Source organism: Gadus morhua, chromosome 18, assembly GCF_902167405.1.
Source record: "Gadus morhua chromosome 18, gadMor3.0, whole genome shotgun sequence".
In the NCBI taxonomy this organism is placed as follows: domain Eukaryota; kingdom Metazoa; phylum Chordata; class Actinopteri; order Gadiformes; family Gadidae; genus Gadus; species Gadus morhua.
Genome location: NC_044065.1, coordinates 17,526,050 through 17,551,374, shown reverse-complemented (window position 1 = coordinate 17,551,374; position 25,325 = coordinate 17,526,050). Strand labels below are relative to the sequence as shown.

General features: G+C 46.4%; 1 protein-coding gene across 2 annotated transcripts in view; it reads right to left on the bottom strand.

Annotated features, from left to right (window-relative positions):
• Positions 1–446: 446 nt before the first annotated feature.
• The window catches only part of ccdc186 (coiled-coil domain-containing protein 186), a 41,174-nt gene continuing 16,295 nt past the window's right edge, over positions 447–25,325 (bottom strand). Inside the window, exons 8-17 of one of the 2 annotated variants that reach the window (XM_030339943.1) lie at positions 25,038–25,136; positions 20,772–20,858; positions 19,718–19,860; positions 17,705–17,960; positions 16,942–17,131; positions 14,787–14,870; positions 14,546–14,572; positions 11,926–12,190; positions 5,067–5,286; positions 447–3,734 (exon numbers count right to left, since the gene is read on the bottom strand). In XM_030339943.1, the coding sequence (XP_030195803.1) occupies positions 3,651–3,734; positions 5,067–5,286; positions 11,926–12,190; positions 14,546–14,572; positions 14,787–14,870; positions 16,942–17,131; positions 17,705–17,960; positions 19,718–19,860; positions 20,772–20,858; positions 25,038–25,136 (1,455 nt within the window). In that variant the 3' untranslated portion in view covers positions 447–3,650. The remainder of the gene's footprint in view (positions 3,735–5,066; positions 5,287–11,925; positions 12,191–14,545; positions 14,573–14,786; positions 14,871–16,941; positions 17,132–17,704; positions 17,961–19,717; positions 19,861–20,771; positions 20,859–25,037; positions 25,137–25,325) is intronic. The other variant, XM_030339944.1, reaches the window with a different exon arrangement.

The window sequence follows — 25,325 nt, the reverse complement described above, 5'->3', positions numbered from 1 at the left end:
AGAGGGGGGCCCTGCGGACAGGGGCCCGCATGCTGTATCCCAGTTCATTCGTTTGTTGAACAGTTTCTTATGTATAAGAACTGAAATTTAAGTGAATGTACTTTATATTCCCAAGGGGAAATTTGGCTGGTTGAAGTGAAGTACATTTTTGTAATTGGTAGAGCCCTTAAATCATAGTTTATCTCCAATAGCATGTATTTATAATAGCCCCGAACCCTGGAAGAGAAACTCCCTTAATTAAGAGAGAGCATGAACACGTCCCTGCATCCGGGGGTGGTTAGGAGTGCAATGGTGGCCATCATTGACACGCATAATAGTATTACAAGGAAAGTCGAAATTAGGAGCTTCAATGACCTAGGGGGGTTTGTGCAAGTGCATCCATGTGTGTGTGTTCATGTGTGTGTGTGTGTGTGTTCAGGGTCTTGAATCGAACTGGATGAAGACGATTTAAGAGACTTTTTTTTTTTATTATTCCCTGGAAACACCACATGTACAAATTTAATCCAGAATCAGTATTTCTAAAAATGATAGGAGCATTGTACAGGTTATATACACACACACAAAAGTATATTGTTAATCACAGTTTGGGTATCTCACAAAACAACTGAATCATGACGAGGCAGAAGAGGAGACATTAGTTGACAGGACTTTCAAGAGTATACAAACACTGAAACTTCATAATTAAAGCCACACAGCGTGAACGGCGCCTCCTCTGGTCAAACACTGGTACTGCACTGGCTAATTTTAATGGCATATATGGTAAAATATTATATTGCAATGACCCGATTTTCACCAGAGGGCTCGCCATCTGTGCAGATTTAATGTCAGTGTCTGGTGGCTCTTTAAAGTCACAGATTCAAACCCACGCATACTTCAAACATTGAATATCTTTTCTTCTTGCATTCCTTCACAAAACAATGCATGGCTTGGATTTCGAGCGGTGGATTCGTCAGTTTCCAGAGTCCTACAGAGTCTTACCACGCAGGGAGAGAACCAGAAACTCGCTTCCAACCCAACAGAGGTTCTGTGCATAAGTTGCATAACTTGGTTTGTCGCACTGCTACTATGCAAGACTGTAATAATCCATCATGATTATCTACATATATATATATACACATATATATATATATATATATATATATGCATATATATATATATATACACACACACACACACAAGAAGGATCAAATATGTAGACCATATTCATTCTCAAAACATATGAAGGTCTCGACAGAATTCCATATTCCAACCGCTTTTCCTCTTAAGATCAGGTGCATTCCGATCCCAAATGCTTGCCTTTATCGTTAAATGCCAGGGAGGAGCGGGGAATCTGTTGGACGGACGACTTGATAAGGGATTCTCAGCACTGGGACCGCTGATGGTTTCAGAGGATGGAGTAGAGGAGGTGTGTTCTGAAGGCAAACACATGATAAACCCTTCAGGACAAACACATGATAAACCCTTCAGGACAAACACATGATAAACCCTTCAGGACTGCGGGATATCGCTTGATGAAGCCATCCCAGCACATCGGAAAGGTGACCTTCCCACCTGAGCCATATGGGTGGGGAACATCAATTAAGAACCCCACAACCAGCTGTCAGTTCGCAGGGGGTGGAGCTTCATTAGGGAACTGCATAATGAACACATACCTAACCACCGGAGAGAGAGCAGATCCTGTACATGGTGGGTCTGCGGATGTGTGACTGGATCCACACAACCGTCGGCCAGTGTGCGTTGATATGCGTGTACATTCATACCCAACGTCCATGACGACCTCTGGTGGCGGGGGTCCGTCACCAGAGACACTTCGGCCCCAGACAGGCTAGCTCACGCTTCTGCTTATGCTACCGCTCACCACAGCACCGGACAGAAACCGGATGCTAACAGTCCCGTCAAGGGTAACCTGTGCTAACGCTCACAACAGCATACATACATACAAACATACCATACATGCACACACAACATGGACGAAAATAATTACACTTTACAGATTCATTTACAACAAAATGAGACAAGAAAAGGGCAGAAGAACTATTAAAGCAAAAGGCATTGCACTTTATCCCTGGTCGCATTCCCGTTGGCTTCCTCTTCATTGGCCGTCCCTTGTCCCTCGAGAGGAACAGGACTCTTTTCCCTCTTATCCCGCAACACTAAATTCACTAAGGGTCCGGCATGGGGAGACGCACTACAACAATATGTCACTCATGGAGTGGGTGGGCCTGTTTGAAATGTTTAGCCTCACACTCTTGGCACAGGCATTCCCTGGGAACATAAAGGATAGATGCATTTGGCAGCTAGCAATGTCTATGGGGTATTAAATAAAGCTAATAAAGGGTATGGCTAATGGTATTTAAATAAATTAAGTGGATGAGGTTGCTAACATGATGCTAATGTTTTTGCCAACATGATCCTAACATCACTAGGAAGATGCTAATCTCACAAATTCTTAATTCTGCTGAAAGTAGATGATAATTAATAACAATAATTCCCAAATATACGGGTTCCCGATCAAGGCTTGGTAATATGAAATATAGGAATCAACTTTTATAAAATAAAAAAATCTCAACAAGCACTTATAGCCCCCCAAAAATGAATCACATGATTCTCAAAACAATAAACTAAAAAAATATATTCAAACCTAACTTAAAACAAAAAGGTCACTCTATAAATTAAATAACATTCAAAATCGATCTACTGAAGACCAGACGTACATTCAGACCTTGGATTTGTGTTAAATTTATGCCATTGAAAGGAGTTTTTCAAAGTAAGAGACTTCCGACACTTGAAAACAGTGCCTTGGGCTGCTTGGAGAACACACAGTGAGGGACCTCCGATGTCACTTCAATCCACCAGGGGCCACAAACATACAGGCTTTAGGACCCTGGGCAGACAAATCCCTTGGTTTCCGACAAGAGTGACAGATGGGGGGGGAACTCTTCAATGGTTTGACTATAGTCCCCATGGGGCTTCTGGGAGTTGAAGTGCATATGAATTCTTTCCTTACTTTTACTGCTTCAAATCATTTTAGATTTTCTCCAAGTAGACTTCTGAAATACTTGAGGCGTTGTTTGGCAGCAGATGAGGAATAAATAATAATTACAATAATGTGGTAAAATGATGACATCATCTCCAGCATGGACTCACCCTGGAGCTCAGGTGGCGATTGGCCGATGGGATTTACACTTGGATGAAGACGCACATTTAAAAAATGGAAATTGTTCTTCTGTTCTACGGGAAGATCTCATCGGTAGTTAGGACCATTTCTAGAACGCACTGGAAGTGTACATTCACATTTAATTTCATTATGGCCGCTCAAGCGCTTCAAGACAGAGAGGAATTGGAGCTAGAAGAGCTAGCTACATGCGTTGGAAGGCTGAAAACCAGCTGAAAGCGATAGGAATGGTCAGAAAGGCTGGACGGGGCTACAGGGATGGGCCACCGGTCGGGGAATCAAAGCATCCCATTGGACAAGCGGCTGTTATGAGCGCTGACATTCAAAGCTGCTCGCGTTTCCGCCTCGCGGATTCCAGAGTCCAGAGTTCAAACTCCTTCCTTCAAAAAAAAATTGGGGGGGGGGGGGGGGGGGGGATTTGAAAACCTAGAGTTCCCGTGGTCCTTCATTTGCTCCTTCCTGTGACACGATGATGTCACTTCCCCCGGACGGTGGATTCAGTTTCTCGCTGGCGTTTAATCAGCCTCTCGATCTCCGCCCCCAACGTCTGCAGGTTCTCCTGTGAAGGAGGAGGAGAACAGACGCTGTTAAACACAGCTGCACAGAGTTAACACTGAAACACTTATATGGGACGGAGAAGTAGGATCATTGCTCTCCAATGCCGTTATATTTCATCAGAACTTTGCCAGCACAGATGCTAGGCTAGGCTAATGATGTTGCTAGGCCCCCAGGAGACTCAAAACAAAAGGAAAGCGTCCCCCAGGTGTTGGAGACACTAAGGAGAGCTCTTCTTCTCCTTTACATACAGACCGTTAGCATCGTGCTGCAGTGCATTCTATCGGTTCTACTTCTAGGACTCACACACCCATCTAAAGAGTTTTCCTCAGGCTAATCTTACACAACTCGTTCCTCAATGAGGATTATTACCTTCAATGGGGGTGAGGCGGCCTGGACACCTAACATAGTATAACACAATGGTGTGTGTGCAGCGGTTTACCTGTGGCACCAGCGTTCGAGTGAGGGTTAAGCTTCTTGGGAAATATCTGATACAAAGCCACGGTGTGCGTGCCGCATTTCATATGCAACATCGCTCATCATAATGCTTATAAACAACAACAGTACTCGAAAAGTATCCTCATGTTGCCGTGGGTCGTAACATGCACCCCCTTCATAGAACCCCCACGTGTTCGGATTCCAGCTGAAACGGGGCTTTCACTTAGACTTTAATGATATATGGGTCATCTTTTGAAACTTCATCCCATTTTGTCTATATTAGAGGCGCCGTATTAAAATTAAACATGTATGCAATTAAGCAGATGTCTGTCTGCAGACAGAGAGCTCCGTCCTACAAATAAAATACGTGCAAACTATAAATACACGTGAATGTCACGTTCCAGTGTCCTATAAAACCAACCCGTCACTGTATAATTTAGCAGAACAGATAAATTGCACCACTGAGTGATACCGAGTACCACTTTGACTGACGTGACGGGGCTCAACATATGCAGTGAGAATAATGGATCTATGAAAGTAATTGACTACTATAGTGTTGAGGAATAATAAGTGCCTCCTCCGTTTTCTGCCCCATGTATCACGGCCATGGAGACCGCGGCAAGGTGGAGAGCGACGACGCAGGGCGGCGGGCTGCATACCTGTTGCTGATTGGCTAAACCAATTATTTGCATTCTAGAGCCGTCAATAATCAGCCTTGATGCAAATTAAATCAGCGTTGCCTTTTTCGCAATAACGCCACCGTGGTGCATGTGAATGGGTCCATGATTGGCAATTACAGAGAGAGAGTGTGGATTAACCTCCACCAAACCACTGGCCGAGTCGGGGTGTGAGTGTGTGAGTGTGTGTGTGTGTGTGCGTGTGCGTGCGTCTCGCTCGCCTTCAGCGTGATGTTCTTGAGCAGCGTGTCCTCCAGCACGGCCTGCAGCTTGCGGTTGATCTCCAGCGAGAGGTCCAGGGTGAGGCCGGCGTCGGCGGGGTGCGAGGTGTACAGCGAGGCCATGATGCCCCCCCGCCGGCCCAGGGCCGCCTTGTTGTTGTCCGACGCCTCCGAGGACAGCGCCCCCGACTCCTCCCGCAGCACGTAGCTCTGGAGGATCCTGGGGGGGAGAGAGGGAGGGGGTGGGAGGAATAGAGCCTTATTTTTTCATTCTTAAATGGCCTAAATTAATTACTAAATTAATTAGTATTTATACATTTGTTTATTTACGCGTTATTTACTCATGTTCAGTCAACCTTCCATTGATAAATGACGGTGAAACTGTGTGCGAGTGTGTTCCAGTGAATATACCTACATGTCAAGAGGTATGTATACGTGTGTGCGTGCATGTGGGCGAACGTGTGTACATGTTAGTGCGGGCGTCGGTGCATCTCTGTACTTGTGCTCATGTGTGTGTGTATAAATGCAGGCGTGTCTGTACATGCATGCGTGAGTGTATTCAGATCAAATGAGAACCACATGGTCGGGGCAGAGACAGCCCAGGGAGCTGAGCTGGGGTCTGGGTGTGTGTAGCAGAGGTGAGGGTTCTCAGCTGGAGGCATGGAGCTTAACAGATAAACAACAGCAGCTCCTACTGCGCTAACAAGCAGATTAAGCAGGTTCATAGTTTCAAACCAGGCCGTCATTCAGTCACACTAAGGAACCCTACAACAGCATTATTATCTATAATAAGAGAGGTCACTATAATATAAATGTGTTGGTAGGTTTCCTGTTTCTGTGTCTCCGTGGTATAGTGTGCCATTCCAATCAAACAGAGCAACATAAACAACAATAACCCACCATCAGTTTCCTCCAGCACCGCCTTGTAAATTCACCTCCCTTTTCAAGCCCATATATATATATGAGAGGGGCCGGGTGTTTCCAAATAATAGCAACAAAAGTCGATAGCGAACAGTAGCAGTAGGGAACTCGCTCATGCGTAGCAAAGCAGAATGTGGGTTCATGCTACTCTCCTCCTCACAAACCAACATCAGGGTTACTTTACAGATGATTTTTTATCATGCGGTGGACTGTGGCAGAAGGGGTGGTAAGAAGTGAAGAGTGAAGCACCACCATGCATTAATCTGAAATCTTTGGTCACCCACTGTGCATCCGTGCAGAAACTCTACAACATGTATTCAGTCAAGGGCGTACCATATATAGGACAGACGGCATACAAATTCTAATTATCAAGAAACAGGGGAGGAAGACAGGTCATTCTAGGGGCAACATGCTTCAAAATCCGCCAGGTCTTTGCATTTCAAAATAAAAGCCCCACCCCTGCACACAATACAGCTACATCTACTCAACGTACTTAAAAATAGTAACAGTGGACAAAATCTACAGAAGCAAAGCAGAAACATGACCGCTATGTCACCGCAAAGACGGAAGTCTCCATCCCACATTTAAGGCCTGAGTATACTTCACGTGCAAAGGGAAATTACGTTTGCTCATGCCAAAGAGTTTAGCACCCAAAGGGGCGCTTTGATCGCAGCTGTCTGAAATTGAGGGACATTGCAGCACATCCGCTCTGAGTGGACAATTATCTCATGTACTATTTCAGGCAACGTGTTACTGGCTACTTGCGAGTAGCTCTCTGTGACCGTGTTAAAAATTGTTAAATAGTTAGTAGGCAAGTTTCAATGGCAAAAACACCTAAATTGTCCTAAAAACACCTAAATTGTCCACCTAAAAGTGTTGCATCACATTGAAACGGCACATAGGTTCATATGTAGGTTTCTTCAACACCTTGTCGGTAGTTTACGATCCCCGCGATCCATCTAGCGCCATCGTGGGGCGTGGATCTCCGGTAAGCGGAGAGATCGGATCGTAGCGGGCCACAATGGACCTTAGCCGTTGAATTTGCACATTGCAGGAAGTATACTAAAGCCACTCGCATCAGCCACACAGACAGAAGACAGGGAACGACACTTACCTCGTACTACACTTGTGGTTGGGGTCCCCCAGTGAGACCCCAGCTCCGATGCAACAGTGTTGTGGTTAAACAAATACAAAATCAAAGAAACAAGGTGAAGCGGGGCGCTGGAATGAGAAGCATGCAAGGACAGGTGGGGGTGGTGGCGGTGAATTCTAAGGGTTAGAAACAAGCATGCAGCCTTGAGCTCCAGGAAGGCCCCTCCCTCGGTTATGGAACCAGTCCAACCAGTGAGCACCACCTATGGACGTAAGGCTGCCTCTTTGTGTGTTGAGTGGGTAAATGGACGACTAATGGAAATGGAAAATAAAATAAGTAAGGACACGTTTACCAGACAAAGACTATTTAAAGACTGTTTAAAGAGCATGCCATCGTTTGACGGGGGGGGGGGGGGGGGGGGGGCTCCGTCAATACACAGCTTCGCAAATTAAATCATCAACTGCTATTCAGTTTTTGGCACACGATTTTGAGTAAGTAGGGGTTAGGGCATCTTGCCCAAGACTTGACGTTATGTGGGATGGAGCCCAGAGCCATGACGCTCTGAGTCAAACACCCTATCATATCCTGAGGAAGTACAAAGGTGGCCGCTTTAAATCAACTACAAGAACCAATCAATGACAGCCTCAACGTCGAAGCCCACCAATGGGGGTCCGGTGGCTCGGCTGACATGGAGACTGCGGGGATAGCTTTGAAGTGGCTCACTGTCCTTATCTCTTCCCCAGATGCAGACTCTCAATCTGCCCTTGGGCCAGCCTTGATGGCGGCCGACAAAGGGATGAGAGAGAGCAGGAGAACGCTTGCTTGACCTCATTCCAACTGCGGCCAAAAGGGAGAGTGGCTGTCGATATTTTTCGACTAGAAGGGTGTTGGGGGGTGGGGTCATTGTTCCGGTCTGCCCTGCTCACCTCCTTGTAAAGGGAAGGTTGAGTGACACAGACCCAGTGCTTCGGTGCGCCAGTGAGGGTCGGTGATGGGGGCTGAGTGACTTGTCACGGTGTTCTGACTCTACGTTTCCAATCATGTTGAATTATGTGCGGTTGAGTAGCCTCCGCAGGTGTGCACTCCCTTCGTCACTGGCGGGGCCCAGAGCCGGCAGGCAGGGCTACGTGCCTGCTTGGTCTTTCCTGCCGGGGAGGAGGATCATATGCGTGTTCATTTGAATGACGATCAACTTCCCATTATATAAAGACGACCAGATGTCTTTGACAGGAGTATAATTAGACGTATTCCGTCCGAATGTACCCACTCTCAGAATCTATTGGCTAAACAGTCTCAAATGGCTTAAGCCTCCTGGGGGAGGGGGGTGGTCACCGATCGATCCACTCTAGATCCTGGCTACTCCCACTATCTGCCAATACTTCCTCATCCTTTAGGTGCCTCCTTGTTTACAGTCCAATGCTCAGTGAGAAAGGGAGTAGAGTTGACAGATCGAGTGTAAGCAGGATCAGTTCAAGGGTAGCCAATGTATGCACGTCTCTACAGCACTGTCAATGTGTACCACTGCAGGTTGAGAGACACATTTTAAGTGTTGTTTTGTGCCTTCCATCATTTGTTATCCGTTGTAATGTTTTCCATTGTAATGTTTTATGGGTTTAGTCAACAAACACAGATGGAGCATAAGCAGCTCAAGGACTGTCTCCAACTGGCCACGGCTTTCTTGCAATAGTGATTGTGGGTGAAGGGGGCACTAGCACTCTTTGCTTAGCCTTGCATGTGAATTAATATTAAGATATATTTTTGGCCAAAGAGTCTTGATGACAATATAGTGGTACACTCCCACTCCCAAAGTCGATTGGGGTTGCGAACAACTGCTCCACGATATTCAGCGAACACTTGAACAATATCTGTTCAAGTGTTCACTGCTAGCCGGGAGATCATAAAAACACAATCATGTCTGCCCCTGATTGTGTAACATACATGTTACATACAGGTCTGTATGTTTGCCTGAAGCATTTTGATTTTGCATTCATCCATTTAAACAGAGGACTTCATACCAACCGTGTCAGGTTTAACGAATGCTAAAAGGACGAATCAATTCATTGATCAAATGATACAATGAACACTTGACTTTTACTTGCCATCTTGTCGGACAAGTGGACAAGACAATGAACACCTTTTATGCGCTTTGGTGACTTTTTATTATTGGGACCAAATGATCAGCCGATTAGTGCAACAACTTTACTTATCGTTAGCTGCAGGTTTACCCAAAGGCTTCTAAGGAGTCTCGGATGAGGAAAAAGCATTTTCCAGTCTAACGAGCAGAAAATTCCCATCTGTTCTCATGCCTCTCGCTGCAGAGAGCTGCTTGGATTCTTAGGGCGTCCGTGTTTTTTTCCAAAAGAAAAGAACAAGAAGCAGCTCAGAGAGGCCATTAATGGCGAGAGACTCAGTTTATACCTTTTCCATTCAACACAGGGACTGACTAAGCAGATTTATGATATATAAAGAAATAAAAAGATTCCCGGTTTGTTAACTTTTAATGAGCTTATGTTGGTTGTATGGCTCAAGCAAAAAAAACGACAAGCGACTGCAGATGAATAGCAGTGAGCTCCTATAGGACGAGACGTTTCTTAACTTGTGTCCTCTGATGTCCCTCCAATCTGTGGGCTGACCTCGGCCCGTCTCACGGACGGCCTGGGCTGCTGTTCCCAGCGCGCCCCCACTGGGATGACAGCAAGGACAGACCCACATGGAGGGCCGCGGATCCCGGGTCTATATCGAGAGCGGCGTCGGCCGGGGGGAGTCGTCCTCTTGCTTTATAAAGGCCACAATGTAGGTCACGGCTAAAGGCTTCAGTCTGAGACGACGGCAGGCTGCCAGACGACTGGAAGGAGGAGACCCGCCACACACCGCACACAAAGAGGACACCATTGTTCTGCGAATTAAACTGTACATGCATTTAGTTTTGATAAGACCCCCATCCTGTCCAGCCTTCCACAATAAAAGCCATGTATATCAGGTGTTTTTTTACGATCGTCTAGGTGGAATTACTTTCAAACCGAGAGCAGAAACTACATATAATTATCCGAACAACTGAAAGATGGTTTTTTTTCAGGGCACACTGTTGTATCCTCTCTAATACTTAAAAAAACAAGGACTCTATCCAGACACGTTCAGCATTGTGAAAGTGTGAAAATGCATTTTTCTTTAACCAATACATAAATACAGTTAGGGTTCTCACTCCTCCATGGCTTCCCCCTGGCCCGCTGCAGTCCCCTCCACAAGGTGATAGGATGCCCTGCGCCAGGTCTCTGTTGTTTCACCGGGGGCCATTAATGTGATGGGTGTGGGGTTGCCACGGGAACCTTGATGCAGCACGTCCTCCACCACCCCCAGCACCCTATGCATGACCTCGGGTTACCGAGTGCTGACACCGGTTTGAACACCGTGATAAGAAGTGGGGGATGGATATAGATAAATTAATATAAGAGCGAGAGCAAGAGAGAGACAAAAAGAGCGAGACAGAGAGCGAGAGCACCGGAGGGAAATGTAAAATGAAAGTGTGCACATCAAGGTCAGGGGATAAATGTGTGTGTGTGTGTGTGTGTGTGTGTGTGTGTGTGTGTGTGTGTGTGTGTGTGTGTGTGTGTGTGTGTGTGTGTGTGTGTGTGTGTGTGTGTGTGTGTGTCGGCAGCACAGACTCAACCGATACACATACTAATTAAAAGCCTCTTTAATTCCTATTAAACTACCAAGCAGATGATCCCTGTACACATCGATTAAACCAGATGAGTTAACCAGTCCCAGACAGAGAGAGCTCAGGTTTACCAGCCCTGAGGGAGAGAGGGATCTGGACAGTATTGATGCACACAAAAAAACAACAACCCTCAGCGAGAGAATTTCACCCCAGTCACAACCATGTTCCATTCAACCACATAGCACACACTTTCATTCAGAGTGACTCACGGTCAAACACTCTGCTCATTCAGGGGCATGGACCGTTGACGCGTATCTGGTACATTGAGATAGAACCCATTCCCTTAAGAGAGACCTCGGGAGACAAACACCCTTAACCCTTGACCATCACGCACCCCATCCCGCCCCCCCCCTCAATGACCGCCTTACATCACCCGATCACGTGTGTGCGTGTGCGTGTTGAGAGAGAGTGTATGCGTTTGAGTGTGGCTGCGACACAGACTGAGTATGTGTGTGAGATAGTGAATGTGTGTATGTGTATGTGTGTGTTTGCGTGCGTGAATGTGTGCATGCAGGAATGGTTGACGTATTGCGGAGGGTGCAAGGCTTTGCCGAGTCTGTCCCACAGCAGCTCCTCAAGGTCATTCAGAGAACACTGTCGATGGCGCGAGGCGAGTGTCAGGAGAGTGAAGGAGGTGTGAGCAGTGTTTGCAGCCTCACTCCCAGGAGAGGAGGGGAGCAGGAGGAGGACGCAAAACAAGATTAGCCTGAGACTGCATTCCAACCCCTTACCTCTGCAAATAATTAGCCAATGTTGCTACATGAGCCGGGAATTAGCATACATTTGCATCTTTATGAATGAGACTGCAGTCCCTGTAGGTGAAATCAATTAATCACACAGCGTTCCTGCCCCAATGGTCCCGGCGGCTGGTTCATCGTGGTGCAACCTTCCGCTGTCCGTCAGCAGTTTAAGGCGAACGCTGATGTGTCAGAGAACTCCCTCAAGAAGACCCATTTATCACCTCCTCATCCTCTGCCTCATCCTCACCTCCTCCCTGAACGGTCGACCCCATTGCCTTTATCACCTCCCACCAACATCTCCTCAGCCCCCTGCTCCTCATCACATCCTCCTCCCCCTCCTTCACACCACCACCTCCTCCTCCACACAACACCTCCTGGCCCACTCACTTGGTCTTCCTGCGGATCTCCTCCACCAGCTGCTTGATGTGGTCCTCCATGAACTCCATCTTCTCCTGCTTGCGGGCCAGGGCCTTCTGCAGCCTCACGATGCGCTCCACCAGCAGCGTCTTGTCCACCTCGGGGTAGCTGTCCACCACCATCACCGACGGGGTCTGCAGGTGCTGCTGCTCCGGGGAGCGGTCCTCGCCACTTCCCCCGCCGCCGCCCCCGCCACCGCCCATACCGCCGCCGCCGGGGCGGGTGTTCAGGGAACCTGGAACCGCAAAGGGCCCGGGAGGAAGGGACGTTTGGTTAATAATAGCATAACATGGGGCAAGATGGCCCTTTATTAATCGCTGGCGAGGTATTAGCATGGGGAGACCGTCGTGATCTCAGAGAGGTTTGGTTTCTCTCTGCAGATCAGGCTTGCCTCCGGCCCGTTGAAAGCCTCTTCAAGAAATGAATAGGAAATGATAGGACCCATCAGCGCTAGGGGAAGGGAGTTTCAGTTCATGATCAACAGGGGGAGCCGAAGTCTACAGATGTTAAAGGTCACATATTATACCACCAGGTGAGTGTGATTAGCCATTACAAGCCGTTTTGAAATTGGTCTCTTCTGACATGGCAGTGGGAATGTACCACACCTGGGGTTATACTATGTCACCTTCAAAGAATAATGGCGCCGCCCAAGGAAAGCTTAGCAATCAACGGAGAAGTCAAAACTGTCTGATCCGAAAATAGACTGAATACAATTGCGGAGTGTGTGTGGCAGATGGTTGGTTTAAGCAGCCTCACTTGGCCCGAGTCAGACTGATTGGCATCTGGGGCAAGGTGAAGTTGCACACCTGTTGCAGATTGAGCAATCAATATACAGGTTGAACAAGCCATCAACACACACACACACTCAAGGAGATCTCCAGCATGGCACCAGGCCATGAGTCATTATCTGCAAATTGACAAAGAAATCGCAGCCACCTCAGTGGCGTGTATCATCGACATTGCTACAACAATGTTCACTTCCAACCAGTCCGGGAAAGAGCAGGAGAATAAGAGCATCACTCTGATTGGCTGGACGTTGTTGGACAACGAAAGGCTGCACCCAAATGTGGTAATCAATTGCGACCTGTATCATACCACATCAATCACCAAACACAAATTTCAATGTCTGAATGGTCACACAAGGCAAGGAAAGTACAGTAGAATAGAGAAAGTACAGTTCTCTATTTAAAATTTCCTCGACTGTTAGAAAATTTTAATCAAGAAAAACTCAACAGAAGTAGAGTTCAGAATGAACACTGCCAGGTTTAGAGGTTCTATTCCCAATTAGGCAACCCATACTACGAAATATGTTCAATCAGTATTGGAAAACAGTTGAATAAAAGCGTCCACCAAAGGATATACAGTACCTATAATCAACTACTATATGAAAAATGAATTAACCATTCTGATATCAATTGAAGGCAATCAATTCAATATAAATAAAAAATGACAAAGGGAAAGAGGGAATAAAAGTGCTGCATTGGATCCCACTAAAACCAATACACAAGACAGCTCGGAAACCATTACAGCCATGGTCCCCAGCCAATCAGAATCCAGCCACCACTAGCTAGGGCCAATCAGGACCAAGAGTTCACCAGCCAGAGGCAAGACCACCCCTCCTCTACCCTGCTATACCCATAACCAAGGCTAATGTCTATTCTAACTACCCACACACACAAACAAGCACACTCAATAATTGACTAGCTCTAAGTAGAGCAACGCAGAAATAGATCCAAGAGACCGCACCAAATTTAGAAGCAAACACAATTAGTGTAGTGTGATGTCCCTTGCCATAGTTAACTACATAACAGCCAATTTCTGCCAATCAGACTGAGCTGCAGTAACCAGTGTTTTGCCAGAGAGGGCGCTCTCCCTAGTGTTGTACTAGTGAATAATAGGACAATTAATGCTGGAATGTCAATGTTTATTTACTTTAACTAAAATATGCAAGATTTTCTTGTTCTTTGACATTATTTTGTGTATCCACTGGTAAGGATTCATTGTTTCTGCAGAGAAATCAGATTAATCCCATTCTAGAATTTTCTAGAGGGTTCTCGTTTTCTGGCCAACCTACAGCTGTGATTGGCCCAGGATTTGATCAACAACGTAGCCTTGGATGTGATAGCATCCACGGCTACATGGATGTGCTGGCGATTGAATGTGGCCGTGGATGTTATTAAATTAATAAATAGGACTTTCACTCTCTTAGCTACTCAAATACAAGCTTTAAGACGGCTTTAGAGAGAACAGGGAGAGGGAGGAGGCGAGGAGCAGAGCGGTTCATTTTAAAAGTTTAGACAAGGTTAGCTAGAAAGATAGAATCTTGCACATTCTCTAATTTAGCAAATTCTCAGAAGTTGTAATTACTTTTACTTGTAATAATTAATTGTATCTGTTCTTCAGGACAACGTGTGCTGAAACAAACCAAATGGAATAATTGAATTATTAAGGTTAAAGAAATATATTTGAAGCTTTAACATCTGACTAGTTTTCCCTAACTTGGAACACTTGGGGAGAGATGAACGACGAGAAAGACGACAGCATCTAAACTGTCGTATGTCTCGTCAGCTCCATCTAGTTTTAGACTAACCATTTTCTTGAGGACGGCAACGATACCCTGGAAAGCAAACGCATAAATAACAAAATCAGGAAACTGCTTCACAAATAATACCAATTTGAATTGCCTGATGAAAGCAGCAGAGTCAGCAATTTAACAAAACCAAACATGAAAGTCCTGTCCTGAATCCATCTTGACGTGTCTTGAGGGCGAGTGTGTGTGAACTTGGTTAGGGTTAACAGGAAGTAGGCAAAGAAGCAGGAAGTAGTATTACCTGAAGAACTGGAGCGACTGCCCATGCTGCTACCCTCTCTGTCACAGCCCCCGTTCTGGTCAGCCTGGTCAAGCCTCTTGTGAGCTGGGGGGGGGGGGGGGGGGGAGAGAGGGAGGGAGAGAGAGACAAAGACAGAGAGAGAAATAGAGACAGAGAGGGAGAAAGGTGCAGAAAGAGCGAAATAGAGTCAGACACATGCTTTCGTTGTAATCCAACTGACGAATGGCTTCTAGGGATGTAAATCGACTCCTACGTAAAACACACTCAAACACATACATTCAAATATAAACACTCAAACGCATGCACACTCTCAAACAAATGCGCCCACACAAGCCCTCCATTAGTGACATTAGCAGCTCCCCGTCCTGCTACAGCACTGAACAGAGCTGGGTCCGACACGCAGGCCCGTGGTGCCTTTCATACACAAACAGATCTCAGGGCACAAACACATTCATAAGCTGTGTGAGTCAAATTAAAAGCCTAACTGCTTTTATATGGTACAACATAATATTCTTATTCATGAATCATTTTAACTTGTTTATGTGATTTAATTTAATTGTTATGATTGGTCAATGTACATTTGGTCTGTTTTCCATGCAAATTAGGCCAATCAATTGAATTGGGAGGTAGAGACAGAGGGAGAGAGAGAGAGAGAGAGAGAGAGAGAGAGAGAGAGAGAGAGAGAGAGAGAGAGAGAGAGAGAGAGAGAGAGAGAGAGAGAGAGAGAGAGAGAGAGAGAGAGAGAGAGAGAGAGAGAGAGAGAGAGAGAGAGAGAGAGAGAGAGAGAGAGAGAGAGAGAGAGAGAGAGAGAGAGGGAGGGAGGGAGAGGGAGAGAGGGAGAGCGGGTTCGGAGAAAGATACACACAAGTGCTTCTGAATTAAGTTTCCGAGCTGAAAGAGATAAAGCTTCCGAGCTAATCTTAAGCGTTAGCTGTGCAGCGCAGGCTAGCTCACAACGCACCCTGCATGACAAGTGGGTAGACCCCCAGCAGCTCAGGTGCTCTCCATTCCATCACAAGATATCACTACAGAGAACACCACCACCACCACCATCCCCCCACCCTGAGCGGCTGGGCCATTAACCACCTCATCTCCACTAGTGCTCTACCCACCCCCCCCCCTCATCATCTCCACTAGTGCTTTACCCACCCCCCCTCCTGATGGTCATAGTAATCGAGGTAATGAATGGCTTCCTGACTACAGAACGGAGGAGATATAAAAACACAGAGTGAGTCGGAAAAAAAGGAAACGGCTCGATTCTAAAAAAAGAAGCAAGATTAGAACAATCCAAACGGGGTCAAAAGATCAAGAAGGTTCAAAGACAGCCGCCCCGAGGGTGAGAATAATTTGGTTCTTTCCTCATGGCAGTTTAAGTGTGTGCAGTAATTATAGGGGCAGCCCATCTCGACGTGGCGCTCACTGCTGTTTTCTGCTGCTGTTTGGTGACCTCGGTGCCTGGAGTTTGTGATAAAGACGTTTGGTGTCTCAATTCGTTTTTCTCCTCGATAAGCCCAAATAAAAAAAAGGTCCCAGCAAGCACATTTTAAATACGCTGGCTTAATAGAGCTGTCTGGAGGTATTGCAGAGAGACTGGGGAATCACTGGTGTGGGTTCTGTCGAGTTATATAAATTACATCTTTGAATAAATTTAAAGTGCTGGGTAGAATAATAAGCAGAAGCAGAGCTGATAAATATTATCACAATAAAAGTCTTGGGTTGTCATGTCACAATACAGCGAAGGGAAAGTCAGATCACAGAAGTGTGGGGGACGTCAAATCACAATATAATGCTGGGGTAATCATAGCACAATAAAAGTGGGGGTGTAGTCAGATCACATTAACAGTGTGGGGTAGTCCTATCACAATCAAAGAGCAGGGGTAGTCACATGATAAAAGTTATTATATAAATGGAAGGGCATTCAAAATATAAAAATAAAAGCACAGGCGAGTAACTTCAAAATAAAAGCTCAGAATAGTAATACCCTACAGGCGAGTAACTTCAAAATAAAAGCTCAGAATAGTAATACCCTACAGGCGAGTAACTTCAAAATAAAAGCTCAGGATAGTCATTGAAGCGAGGGGATAGTCGTACCACACTAAGCATGGCGGTCGTCCTATCACAATAAGAGCGCAGTGGATGGGGGGCTGGGGCTGACCTTGGATGAGCTGCTTGGTGAGGTCCTTGATGCTGGCGGCCTGCTTCCTCTTCTGGGTGACCAGCTCGTCTCTCACCTCCCCCAGCCGCGTGCTCAGCTGGCCCACCTCTGTCTGCAGCGCCGCCCGCTCCCCCTGCAGGGCCTGCACCTCCTGCTGCCGCTGCGCCTCCTCCTGCCTCAACCTCTGGGCCTGGGGGGCAGCGGGGAGGGAGGGAGGGAGGGAGGGAGGGAGGGTGGGAGTCAGGAAGAGGGGGGTGCAGAGGGAGAGATGGCTGATTTAACAGAGGGTTAGGCCCAATCCCATTTCTACCCCCTCCCCCTTGTTTTGAAGGGGTAAGGGGAAGGGGTAAGGGGAAGGGGTAAGGGGTAGAAATGGGATTGGGCCTTAGAATGGATGGGTTCAGAGAGAGGAAGAGAGTGAATGAATGAATGAATGGATGATGAATGAAGAGGAAAAGACATGGAGGGGGGGGGGGAGGCAGTGATGAACAGAGCCGTTGAGGGGGGACAGACAGAGGGAGGGAAGGGGGAGGAATGCTTGGAGCAAGCTCTGAGATTAAAGGCCGTGACCTTAGGTCTACTTCAGAATATCAAAACAGAGAAAAGCTCTGTTAGTCCGTCATATTTGGTCTTGTTTGATCATGTTTGATCATCAAAGAGTTCATGCCAGTCGCACTTCCTCTCAGATTCCCAACCGGCCAGCACTAAACCCTAACCCGCCGGTCCCACCCCCACCCCCACCTCCCCCCGGGGGGGGCCTCACCTTGTCCTGCAGCAGGCCCTGGGTGTCCTGAAGGCGGGCCTGGAGGTCGGTGGCGCCGGCCCGCAGCGCGTCCAGGTGGCCCTGCAGGCCGTTGCTCTCCGACTGCAGCTGGGCGTTCTTGCTGCTCAGCTTCTCGGTGAAGCCCAGCAGCTCCGCCTCGCGCTCCCGGCTGCCCTCCACGTCGCGCTGGAGCTCCGAGATCTGCCCGTTCAGCCCGCCCGACTCCTCCTGCAGGGCCGACACCTCCTGCTGGTCCCTGGGCGACGGACGCACAACAAACAGTCAGGGTGGGGGGGGGGGGGGGGGGGGGGGGGCTCACACAGGAGCAGGGCCGTTGGGTAGTGAGTAAAGGTTGAGGATGAGCCACGCTCGACAGGGCCGTGGGTACGACGTGAGGGTTGTCAAGAGAAAGAGGAAGATTTAGAATCAATATCTATTAAATACATCCCCTCCCTGTCTGCTTTTTTCTCAGATGTAACTTGAACCTTACAAACCTTTCAAACTGGCAGTCAAATTGGCTCACAACTATATTGGTATCCCAGGACAGAGCCCCTCTGCTTTTCTCGAAAGCATCACTGAACGCACGCTTGCCTCTTTTAAAAATGACAATTTCACTTTGAATAAACATCGAACCAGCTTCCCATCTTGGTCTAATTTTTCTGTGTTATTATATAAAACATTCAAGCATTTAGAAAAGTGCCACAGAAATATAAATGCATGCCACTCTGGTCTGATACACAGACCATCCTGGCAGCCATGTTGGCTTTCAGCAACACACAGAAAGCCAAGATATGCAGATATGTATTTCAAGGGCTTGCTGTATACGTCTGTTTGGATTACCGTAAACCCCTTCACTACACGAATGTACAAGTGTAGAAATGTACGGGGCGCGCACACACACACACACACACACACACACACACACACACACACACACACACACACACACACACACACACACACACACACACACACACACACACACACACACACACACACACTTTGGCTCTGTGATTGGTGCATTGCACAAAGGATTAATATATCATTCTGAAATAATGTTTTGAAGGGGAAAGAAGGGGCGATGGACTACATCACGGTCTCCTAATGCTGTCCAGATCAATTTAAGTGTGGCCAGAGAGTAAATAACTGTCACTGGCCAAGGTTATGACTGCAGAGTGCATACTGTACTATGAAGACTAAAAGCTAGAGCTGAGCGGGACTTTTATTGTGGTGAAACTAATAGCTGCGGGTCTCCAGACTGTTCTACAGCTAACTCGATTTGCAAAGAGCTGCTCTGATTCCCTTAGAGTTTAGTCCTTTTCTTCTAAGATGAAGGGCCTTCATCTCATGTAGTACCTTAAAAAAAAAGGTACATTCATTTTTGTTCCCTAAAAATGAATGACTTCCTTCATCTCCCTCTGGCGCCCTCCCTCCCTCCCTCCCTCCCCCGCACTCGGTTTTAGTGTGTCCAAAATAAGACACAATGTCATTTTGAGCGGCTGCTTAAAAAGAAATACAGGGCTTTCTGAATGGAAGAATTCCCCCACCAGTCATACGCTTCACTGCACAAACGGGTGAAGTCTCCCGGCTGACATCAGTAGTACTAATCCTGATACATAGTCCAGCAGTCCATCCATCGATACCTCATCGATAAATCAATGTCGGTGATCTGTGTGGGACTGGATACCCTTTTTTTTGTTAGGAGCGTTTGATTTCAAACTACTTAAGGACCTGTCTAACCGTAGCGTTTGTCTCTGGATGTTTGTGTGTGTCTCTGGATGTGTGTGTGTGTCTCTGGATGTGTGCGTGTTTGTCTCTGGATGTGTGTGTGTGTGTGTGTGTGTGTGTGTGTGTTTGTCTCTGGATGTGTGTGTGTGTGTGTGTGTGTGTGTGTGTTTGTCTCTGGATGTGTGCGTGTGTGTGTGTGTGTGTGTGTGTGTGTGTGTGTGTGTGTGTGTGTGTGTGTGTGTGCGTGTGTGTGCGTGTGCGTGTGTGTGTGTGTGTTAAGCGTACTGTAGGTGCTGCTCCTCCAGGCGGTCGATCTCCCCCAGTCTCTCTCTCTGCTGGCCGATCTCAGCCTTCTGCCGGTTGATCATCTCTCTGTACTTCTGGAGCTCCTCCTCCCAGCGCGGACGCTCCTCCTCCAGACACCGCAGCTGAAGACATAGCACAACGTTACATACACCATGCATCTGTATCTCTCGCTCGCTCCCTCTCTCATGTGCAATTTCAGTGTAGCATAAATGCAAGGGAAGGCTCTGCCATATTGAGGACTCATGGCTCAAGGGTTTTTAACTCTTATTTACATTTTTCTAATTATTTTTTTAATCCTATTACAGCCCTGCACTTTTTAACGTGACTCCTGGCTTTTCTTCTATCAAACCACCTTCTGAAGTCCATTCCCCACAACGAGTAAGAGCAACGGGGTACCAAAGCTCTGCTTCAGCTCATTTCCGTAGGGTGGCATAATTTAAGATTTACTAATATGTATTTATTATTTTATAAAGTAAATTGATATAGATATATCTGTAGAATGTGCCAATAAATATAAATAAGCCCTGGTTAAAGTCACAACCAGCGAGTGGGCGTGGCTGATGTGTTGATGGCGGTTCCATCTACAGAGTCAGCATCACGGTGTTGGAAGCCTCATCCGCCATCCTCGATGTGTTGCTAACAAAACACCGCGACTACCGCTGAATACGTTTTTTTGCACAAAAACGTATTCAGTGGTAGACGCAGTGTTTTGTCGAGGATGGTTTGAATGCGCAAAATGTGTTCAAACGTGTTTTGTTTACATCATGGTAGTCGTGGTGTTTTGTTCAGACCGTATTCAGCGAAGATGGCGGGTGAGGCTTCCAACACCGCGATGTGAACACCTCTGACGCGGCTTATCTCTGTGTGTTGCACGTGTGAAAGAGCCACTCTGGATCATCTCCGGACCCGATTCTCCAGAGGTGATCCAGAGTTCATGAGTGAAGTTAGTTTTCAAACGGCCGGGAGGCCGTTTGAAAACTAAAGACGGTTTTAGGTCCGCTGGTGCAGAGAGAGGGGTGCGCGTGAGGCTGACCTTGGTCCGCAGGGTTTCCAGCTCATCCATGGACTCCTTGTACTTCCTCCTGAGGTCTTCCAGCTCCTTGGCCTTCACCCTGTGCACCTAGCGGGGTCAAAACACAGGTCAGAGGTCATTTACACACCCATGGAACACGAATCTGAAAGGTTGAACCATAGCGTACACACAGGTCAGAGATCAATTACACACCCGTGGAACATCGACCATTAGAAAAGGTAAAAACAAACATCCATGAAACAGAAATCTGAAGGTCAAACCATAGCTAACACAGTTGTGATAAGAGACCCTCAAAAGGTTAAAACAAGGATCATGAATCATAGTACATTAACACAGCTCTGATACATGAAGGCAAAATGGTCAGATCATTGTTCATCAAAACACCCAGGGAACAACACTATCGATTTCAATCAGTCTGGAGCCAGTCTCAGTGGCTGCAGTCACAACACAACAGGATAACATCCGAATCCCCCCCCCCGAGTATCAAATGAGGACAACCTGTATTCAGTGGCCTCGCTGTATTCAACAGACCTTTTACTGTTGTAGAGCTAGTGGGGTACAATTCTAAACTGTTATCTTAAACATTTGGAACATTTTGAACCGTGGGAGATGTCTGGTTGAAGCTATTTAGTCAAGCTATTGATTATGGAAGGGTACTTAGTAATTTGCCAATTGTGTCGAAATATTGTCCAAATGACGGATCTAAAGAGAGGAGTGCTGCTGCCAGACAGGGATGGGATTACTGCCCCCCCACCCCCATCCCCCCCGTCAGCTGCCACAACCAGCACAATCTTATCATGTGCGAGTTCTTTTTTGTATGATTGTTCTGACAACAGATAACACGCTGGCCTACCCCATTATTTAATACGTCACCGATTGTTATCTGTTATCCGTTTTTCTTCCGTCAACTTATCTAATGGTACCCAAGGAAGTTAATGTTATGTTACTTGTTGCAATTTGATTAGAATGCAATTACATACCGTGAATAAATGTAACATGAATAAAACCTTGGAAATCATGTTCACGGGTGACTTCGTGTCCCCTCAGAGGGAAATTTCACCGGCAATGTAGGTGAAGACATCCACCCGCCTGTTCCCACGCTACGACGCTGCAAACAACGCATTTTGTTACCGTTCTGATTGAGAGACACCTTGCAGAAGAAGTAACCTATTAAACCTTTAAAAATGATAACTTGGACCCTATTTTCACAAAACCTTACATTAAACGTGAGCCACTGCCCAAAAGGATCACAGTACAGACCGTTTCACAGAATACAGCTGCAGAGTTTTTGCTCAATTCGATTTAATTTTTCTTTGCATAAGCTCCTTAGACCCCTTATAATGGGAAAATAAGGTCCAGGTTGAAAAAATCCTTCAGTTATTCTTTCATAATTGTGTACCCAGAAATACGTAAATAAATCTCGCTGGGAAAACGATTCAGGCCATGGCAAAAACACACTCCCAGTTGTAATGTATTCATGAGGACCGGGCCTCAGGGGACCACAGGGGGGAATCGCGGGGGCCGATCAATGCGTTAACAGGGCTGGTGGAAGGCCCACTTCAAACCACACACACTAGGAGGAGGCACTTGTCCTGTGCACAAACGGGAACAACCACAACAACAAATGACCAAACAAGTACGACTACGACACCAGTAGGTGTAAAAGCAGCGCAGCGGTAAACACAAGGTCCTCACAATGCATCGTAGCGGGGGGAGTGTTAGGGTCATGGTCGCTTGGGTAGGGGCTGGAATGTGGTCGCTGGTTGAGGCAGCCAGGGGATGGATAGTGTGGAAAACGGCAGTCAGTGTCCGCTGGGGTTGTTGTTCGTAATCGCAGGAATGTGTATTGATTCTTTCTAGGCCATTTATTTTTAAAAGTCCCCCCAGAACTGGGCTTTGAGAAAAACAGGCTGATGGGAGGACGGACATTTTTTAGGGAGGGAGAAATAGCGAGAGCCCGAGCGAGAGAGAGAGACCGAGCGAGAGCGAAAGACCGAGCGGGAGAGAGAGCGAAAGAGAGAGAGAGACCGAGTGAGAGAGCGAGAGAGCAAGAGAGCGAGAGCGAGAGAGCGAGAGCGCGAGCGCGAGAGAGATAGAGAGAGAGAGAGGTAGAGAGCTAGCGTGTTTGTGAGGCCCTGCTGTGAGTCCGATTATTATTGGTTGTACCTTGGTGAGGCTGGGAAAAGAACACTTGAAATATAAAATAAACATTTAACAGGAGTAATCAGGGCTAAATCCATTAACCAGCACCCCTATTAGGACAAGCCTTGGATAACAGACCACTTCACACTGGCAGAGTTAACACCTTCATCCTTCCTGTGATGATGAGGGTGCCGCTCTTACAGAGAACAACACATCTCTGTACATAATAGGCCTGTTTGTTTACTTTAATAACTAGATGCAATTTTGATTGTTGGCAAAATGTGAGCAATATAAATATAAAATCAGAGGGTAGTGGAGTAGCAAGTTGGATTCCCTAGGCAGTGGCACAACACTGGAACTGGGAACACTGGAACCGGGTTCGATCCCAAATGCCCACAGAGCAAGCCACTGCTCCTGAATGGTGTCCCTCTTCAATGGAAGTCACTTCGGATAAAAGTGGCCGTGTGTGATCATTGCTTTGATTGGCCTAGCCATGCACAACCTTCGTCTATCTCTTTCTTACGTGTATGAGTGTGTTTGAGCGTGTGTATATGTGTATACGTTTGTCTAAATAAGTGCTTAGAAAATTAGAATATCGTGCAAAAGTTCATTTATTTCAGTAATTCAACTTAAAGATAGAAAGTTAACTGGAAGGGCAAAATGTGGAAGGAAAGGTGCACAAGCAGCAGGGATGACCACAGCCTGGAGAGGATTGTGCGCAAAAGGCCTTTCAAAAGTGTTGGAGAGCTTCACAAGGACTGGACTGAGGCTGGGGTGAGTGCATCAAGAGACAAATCTGTGAAATGGGCTTTATATGTCGTATTCCTCTTGTCAAGCCACTCCTGAACAAAAAACAACGTCAGAAGCATCTTACCTGGGCTAAAGAAAAAAATAACTGGTCTATTGCTCAATGGTCAAAAGTCCTCTTTTCGGATGAGAGTAAATTCTGCATTGCATTTGGAAACCAAGGTCCCAGAGTCTGGAGAAAGATTGGAGAGGCAAGATGCTTAAAGTCCAGTGGGAAGTTTCCACAGTCTGTGTTGGTTTGGGGAGCCATGTCATCTGCTGATGTTTGTCCACTGTGCTTTATTAAGACCAGAGTCAACGCAGCCGTCTACCAGGACATTTTAGAGAAATTCATGCTTTCTTCAGCGGACCATCTTTATGGGGATGCTGACTTCATTTTCCAGAGGGACTTGGCACCTGCCCACACTGCCAAAACTACAAAAACCTGGTTCAATGACCATGGGATTACTGTCCTTGATTGGCCAGCAAACTCGCCTGACCTGAACCCCATAGAGAATCTATGGTGCATTGCCAAGAGAAAGATGAAAGACATGAGACCGAACAATGCCAAAGAGCTGAAGGCCGCTATTGAAGCATCCTGGTCATCCATAACACCTCAGAAGTGCCACAGGCTGATAGCATCCATGCCACGCCGCATTAAGGCAGTAATTCATGCAAAAGGGGCCCAAACCAAGAGTACATATGCATGATTATACTTTTCATAGGGCCAACATTTCTTTATTTAAAATTCTTTTTTTATTGATTTTTCATGTAATATTTTAATTTTCTGAGATTTTGAATTTTGGGTTTTCATAAGATGTAAGCCATAATCTTCAAAATTATAACAAATAAAGGCTTGGAATATCTCACTTTGCATGTAATGAGTCTAAATAATGTATTAGTATGACCTTTTAAGTTGAATTACTGAAATAAATGAACTTTTGCACGATATTCTAATTTTCTGACAATGTACGTGCATTATGGCACTCTGAATGCCGCTGGGAGGAGGGATCCAACAGGTGCACTTAACTTGTATGCGAGTCTATGAATGCACATGCATGCATGCATGTATTCATGTATTTCACTCTGCATGTTTTCAATCGGTCATTGAGTGTTTTTGTCTTTGTGTCGTGCAACACAGAAAAAATAAGGTATTCCATTTGATCAAATTGCCGTGGAAATGTTTCAAAATGCCTGGTATTACACAGAGGGGATGAAGGGAATTCCTACCCTGGTGCTTATGCCAGTATGTATGCGGGGTGGGCTTGAATGTATGTATATCCTGCACGTGCGTGTGTGCATGTGTATTACACATGTCTGCGTGTTCATGTGAGCTACCTCCTGCTGGTCGGTGTGCTCCTGCTTGCGTTTCTCCAGCTCTCCCTTCGTCTCCTTCAGCTTTGCATCCAGCTCGTTGGATTTAATCTCCTCAGACTCCTGCAAACACCAGAGTCAGAACAAAACTTTACACACACACCATACAACTATGTACGTACGCAGTTATGTATATATGCATGTATGTCATCATCCAGTCAAAACCTCTTCCCTATACACACACATATACTTCCCTATACACTGGGGGACAAATTCAAAACAATATTCAAAACGTTCTCACTGTGGATCATT